Source organism: Austrofundulus limnaeus, unplaced genomic scaffold (assembly GCF_001266775.1).
Source record: "Austrofundulus limnaeus strain Quisiro unplaced genomic scaffold, Austrofundulus_limnaeus-1.0 Scaffold106, whole genome shotgun sequence".
Taxonomy (NCBI): domain Eukaryota; kingdom Metazoa; phylum Chordata; class Actinopteri; order Cyprinodontiformes; family Rivulidae; genus Austrofundulus; species Austrofundulus limnaeus.
The window spans coordinates 1,166,300-1,172,464 of record NW_013952508.1 but is presented as its reverse complement, the minus strand read 5'-3'; the positions used below and the strand labels follow the sequence as shown (position 1 = coordinate 1,172,464).

The window sequence follows — 6,165 nt, the reverse complement described above, 5'->3', positions numbered from 1 at the left end:
GGCGTCGTGTTGAATTTGACTAATTTTAGCTGCAAAAAGTCAGAGCACACTAAACCTGAGTGAGAAAATGTGACACGGTTTAAGAAAAGGTGCTTTGAATGAAGCAAAAACATTAAAATTGAATGTACACTGTCAGTCTATGATACAGCTTTATTGTATAAAATTTCACATTACAAAAATATTTAAAAGATTTGATAAAAATGAACAAAAGCTGTCCGTTCTGACAGCTTTGTTGTTTATGATATTGTACATTTACACAGGTCTCAACACAACATGATAGTGAGCGTCATGGTAACACACACACACAAACACACACACACTTTATAAATCATAAGGCCCAGTGGACTTGCTGATGCCGTCTTTCAGTTTCAGTTCATTTAAACCAGATGTAACGTTCAGGCAGTGGTTTACTACGGTTAAAGTCATGCAAACAGATCAGTCTATTCAGTTTAACACTTGCTAGTAGTTTGCAACAAGTCAAAAACATTTATGCTAATTTAGTTTTATGATAATAACAGGCTCCTGCAGAGATTAAAAGCCAAAAAGCAGCATTTCTGTCTCCATGTTTCTGCTGAAGCATGTGCTCTTATTTCCTGGCAGGTCGTAAACACTGAAATCTGTGGACTTGACTTTTCAACAGATAAAAACACAAGCACACACACTCTGAGCGAACACGTGTGAGCAGCTGTCCTGTAAGTAGAAAAGACAGTCGTTTCATTAAATGGCTCAGCGGGGGGCTCATCCCAGCCAGCAGAACGAGGCCCACAATCAGTCTTTCTGCAGTCTCTGCGTACGGTGCCCGGTGAGCACCGTCTACTGGAACGCCACAGCTTCCCAAAGGCAAGTCCTTAAAGTGGTAACAAAACTCCATCAACATGAACTAATATAAATCACACACAACCAAACGAAAACAAATCCTCCCTGAACGAAAGGAATTTGTTTCTTTTGTCTTGATTAGCTAACATGAGTCACAAGGAGGGGCAGGAATATGAGGAGCCCCTGCTCCTGAGGTGAAACCATAAAAGCTTTGTTTACAGCTGCCGTTTGTACGTTCGGCTTGATTTCCGACTTTTGTCCAGGAAAACGCCTCGACAATGGAGAGAAGGTCAAACAGTTCTCAGATGGGATAAAACAAAACAAAAAGGTCATCTCTCCTTTCCCACATTCAGAAGTCTGATAAAACAGAGGAAGAAGAAGAAGGCTGCCGTCTGTCCTCTACAGTCTGTGATTCTTAGAGTTTTGTTCTCTCATGGACACCAGACCTGACTGCAGCCACCAATCAGGTCTGCAGAATCCTACGGCATGGTATGAGGGACAAAATTAAGACTATTGCACAACCATTGCTACATCCTTGTAGCAGGAGGTTATATCTGTTCCTAAACCAGCTGTTGATCTGATTAATGAGAGACTGACACCGCTAACTTTTCTTTTTTTCTCTTTAGCCGAATTATGAGAAAACTATCAAGTTGAGGCTTTTTACAGATTTTGACAGGACATTAAATCAGGCTTCTCTATGTTGAATTATAATTTATAATGTCATTTACAAATATTTTTCATATTTCAATATGATTGTCTTTGATATCTACGGTTGTTAGCCTCTATGATGCTAACACCAGCTTATCCATGCTAGTCGCTAGCCACTACGATGCTAACACCAGCTTATTTATGCTAGTTGCTACCCGCTACAATGCTAACACCAGCTTATCCATGCTAGTTGCTAGCCACTATGATGCTAACACCAACTTATTTATGCTAGTTGCTAGCCANAGTTGCTAGCCACTATGATGCTAACACCAACTTATTTATGCTAGTTGCTAGCCACTACAATGCTAACACCAGCTTATCCATGCTAGTTGCTAGCCTCTCTGACGCTAACACAAATAAATAGTCTCCTCATTTGCCAGCAATGGCCTCTCAGTTAGCGGTGCCAGCCTATTATTAATCAGATCAACAGCTGGTTTAGGAATAGATACATTGTCCTGCTACAAGGACGCTACAACCGCTGGTTAATTCTGACCCTCATACCACGCCATACTATCCAGTCAGGACTCGAGGCTGCAGAGAGGACTTGTAACAAGGCGCAGGTCCGTTCTGTGCCCAGTCACTGATCAGGTCTCCTTCAGGCCATGATGACATGATTGCCTCTCTCTCTGGTATCTGCTGCAGGAAGCAGATCTTTCCTCACTGCTGGAGGCGACAGGGAGGAGCGTCGTCCTTTCACTTTAAACAAGTCTGACACAAAGAAAACCTGTGGAGGAGAGAGAATATATTAATATTTAAAACTAAAATGTTCCTGTTGGCAGCTCCTCATTAGATACAGCTAGTTCACAATATATTTATCAAAACTAATTTAATGTACTTTAAATAAATGGCTGATTTTTAAAAAACATTATTTCTTTCTAAAACTCCATTTCTTACCCCGTTTCTCTCCTCTGTATGGTAAAACAATTATTTCACTGCTCAAAATGATACTTAAAATCTTTTAAAATAATTAGATTTTATATTAAAAATATTTTATTGTATTTCAGGATGGGTGAGGTTAGAAAATATGGCTCTTTTGGAAAGTATTTGGTGATATGATACATATCACTATGTATATTGTGATAATGTAAGCAAAACAATGTATCAGTACTGATCTGTAATAACTCTAAATTTCTTCAGCCTTTTGTTTCTCCAAAAGATTCCAATTTAAAAAGTCAGTATAAAAAAGTCTGTACAAAAAGCACAACATGCATAAAATCAGATTTCAATCAGAAGACTGAACTGTAATTATTTCACATTTCTTATTACATCCATTAAGCCTTAATTAAAGATCAATTCAGTATCAGGACATGACATTGTGATTTTTCAGTGGATCTTTATTTTCTTACAGCACTAGTGGCTGTTTGGTGTAGTGAAATGTGCAAAGATAAAATATTATGTTTTTGTTTCTGTTACTACGACTAAATAAAGAAATGAAACCAGATGTAACATTTTGTTCAACTTTAGCCAAGATATATATATTTTTTATCTCCTGGCAGATATTGAGACTTAAATTCCAGTTTTTATGATTTTCTGGAAATCCTGTGGTTCTAAAAAGACTAAGTGTTTCAAACCGCTCTGCCTGATTCAGAGTAAGTATTAAAATAACGAGTTTAGCTGTGTGACAGCAAGCTAGCAGCATAAGAACCAACCCAGAAGTCAGGAGAACTGAAGTTTAGCTTTACATTTACTGTATTTATGCGTGTTATAAGTGCTGCTTACAGTCATCGCTCTGAGCAACGAACCGCAGGAGGGAGAAATGATGAGGATTTATCTTCTGCAACACAATATTTCAGTTTTATACCAGAAAATATTGCAACCTGGTCCAAAAAAGTGTATTTTAGTTTGTATCTAAAAGAGAAAAACTTGAATTTATATCAACTACCCGCACTCGTCTTTCTGCTGAGTGATGAGATGTTTTTAGACGTTAGTTTGAACTTTCATTTGAAAAACGTGGGTTGAGGTTGCTCTGTTTGCTCCACTGGTGAGGCTGTGGACCTGACCCTGACTGAACTGATTAGCCTCTAATTCTGTTCTTCCAAGAGTTAAACAGTTAAAATAATTTATTAGCTGTTCTTTTGAAATACACTGCTTGGTCAAAAAACAAGTGTCCACCAGGATTTAACTAAGGTCTGACCAGGTTATTTCATCAATGTTTGTTTCTTCCCTGATGACACGGCCATATTCCAAGATGACAATGCCAGGATTCATGGGGCTCTTATTGTGAAAGAGTGGTTCAGGGAGCATGAGACATCATTTTCACACATGGATTGGCTCCACAGAGTCCATGAAGAGTCTTTGGGATGTGCTGGAGAAGGTCAGACTCTACCATCATCAATGTAAGATCTTGGTGAAAAATTAATGCAACACTGGATTAAATAAACCTTGTGACGTTGCAGAAGTTTATCCGAACAGTAGCTGTGTTTCCATTGCAAATGTGCACAAAACTTTGTCAATATTCTGCTAATGTCGAAAAAACAGTTTCGCAACTGCGGTGTTTCCATTAAGTCAGAAATGCTATTAAAGTCACGCGTGAATACATTTGTTCTCGCGATGTCATTACAAACATGGCAGCGATGGATGTAAACACATAGCATGTTGCTACCGCGACACTAGCGCTCATCATCAGAGGAGACGTCTGCGTCTTTTATCGAGGCTTTCCAGCGACAAGTTCCTACTTGGGAGCGGCTACATATGCAGTGTTTTTGGAAAATTGTAGTCGGTGAGTTTACTATTTTATACTACTTCTGTGATATTACTACTACTTCTATTTCCTGTTATCTTCATCGTCGTTGTCTTTTTCACCAGTAGAAACAGCCGGTTGTTGATCACGTGACTCCTGTGATGCGAAAAAAGTGTTTCCATTGCAGTTTTGCGAAAAACACCAATTTCGATACGGCTGAAATACCACCTCATCCTAGCGCAAAAACATTTTGTCAAAAAATGTAACTTTTTTCGAAATTGATGTGTTTCCATTGAGCAAATTTATTTTCGAAATTCTAATTTGCGCATTTTCATGGTCAATGGAAACGCAGCTAGTGACACAGAGAATGTGTGTCATAAAGGTCCAACCAAATATTAGAGTGACTCTTTGTTTTGACCAGTCAGTGTATGTTTAAGATGAGCTGACAGCTGATTGAGCTCTTCCTGTTCTGCGGACATGAAATGATCCTGTGTGGACTCACGATGCAGTAGGCCACCAAGGCCCCCTGGATGAAGCCCGCCAGGACGTCGGTGGGGTGGTGCTTGTGGTCGGACACTCGAGACAGGCCGGTGTAGAAGGACATCATGATGAGGGTGAACTGGGTGAGCGGGCGCAGCAGGCGGGCTCCGTGCCAGGTGAAACGAGACTGCAGGTAGAACTGGAATGGAAGCGGAGTTCTGGGTTTTACTGTTTTTTGTTTTAAAACTCAGAATGAATGAAAAGTGTAAAGTGACGGCTGGAGGACTCACCACCAGGTACAGCATGGTGTACATGGAGAAGGACGCATGTCCAGAGAAGAAGGACTTCCTGAGAACAAACAATCAGCTCTTTAATGAAGCACAAACACTGACATGAAACACCTTCAGCCTTTGCTCATGAAAGCTCCTGAAGCACGGGCTGTCACACCTGGCCTCCTGGACTCTGCTCTCCGGACCCTGACACTGGTAGTCTGTGATGTAGCCCAGGGAGCAGTTGATGGTGGAGAAGTCAGGCATGCACACGTCCAGGAAGTGAGGACGCAAGCGGCCCACCGACACTTTGGCGATGTCGGTGAAGGACTGGCTGATGGCGCAGCCAAACACAAACACCCCCACCTGCTTGTAAACAGCAGAAATGTAGGGGTTCCCCACAAACGACTTGGAGCCCTCGTTCAGGAAGTAGATCCTGTAGCTTTCCCCGATTATGATCTGGGTGGGCAGAAAGCAGGAGAGTGTCAAAGGGTTATAGATCTGTGTTTCTTGGTTTGTTCATGTGTTGCTGTGAAATGTCAGACCAAAACAAGATGGGACGTTGTGAAAAAAACAGAATGAAATAATTTGCAAATCTCCTTTATCCATAATACAGTAAACATATCATATGTTGAAAGTAGGGAACTATATCATTACAAAAAAAGAAGCCAGCAGATTGTGCTGAATCTTCACTTCATCAGTCTTCCATTCTGAGCAGCACATTGGTGACAGTGGAGAGGAAAAACTCCTTTTAACAGTAAGAGACTCCTCCCATGAAAGGATTATTCTGCGGTTGTTTCTTTGTTTTTACAGGCAGTTATTGGCAGACTGGTGAACCCCTGCCCAACTTTATTTCTGGAAGAATCAGTCTCTCCTCTTGCTGTCAATAAATCTAATCAGATAAAAAATTCTCCTACAGATTTTTCTTAAACGGAGCATTTATTTTACAGCTGTTTGGTATCACTTTGTTCTGTTTTTTTTTTTTTAGATTAAACAATTTCTTACATTTACTACTTTTCATTGTGACGCTATAAAGCATTCAAACTGATAGGTGTCAGGTTGTGAAACATGAAAGCTCTGTGTCCGGGTCTCTGCCCTGTTCCATGGGAGTTCCGCAGGGTAGCATACTGGGCCCATTGTTTTTCCTATTATACATAAATGACCTTCCAAAAATATTGAAGTATTCAAATATTTTAATGTATGCTGATGATA

At 40.3% G+C, this 6,165-nt stretch overlaps 1 protein-coding gene across 2 annotated transcripts in view; it reads right to left on the bottom strand.

Moving 5' to 3' along the window:
- Positions 1 to 1,773: 1,773 nt before the first annotated feature.
- LOC106521305 (lipid phosphate phosphohydrolase 3) overlaps positions 1,774 to 6,165 on the bottom strand; it is a 30,092-nt gene continuing 25,700 nt past the window's right edge. For both annotated transcript variants that reach the window (XM_014013824.1, XM_014013823.1), the window contains exons 3-6: positions 5,132 to 5,412; positions 4,975 to 5,032; positions 4,707 to 4,883; positions 1,774 to 2,248 (exon numbers count right to left, since the gene is read on the bottom strand). In XM_014013824.1, coding sequence (XP_013869278.1) covers positions 2,120 to 2,248; positions 4,707 to 4,883; positions 4,975 to 5,032; positions 5,132 to 5,412 — 645 coding nt within the window. In that variant the 3' untranslated portion in view covers positions 1,774 to 2,119. The remainder of the gene's footprint in view (positions 2,249 to 4,706; positions 4,884 to 4,974; positions 5,033 to 5,131; positions 5,413 to 6,165) is intronic.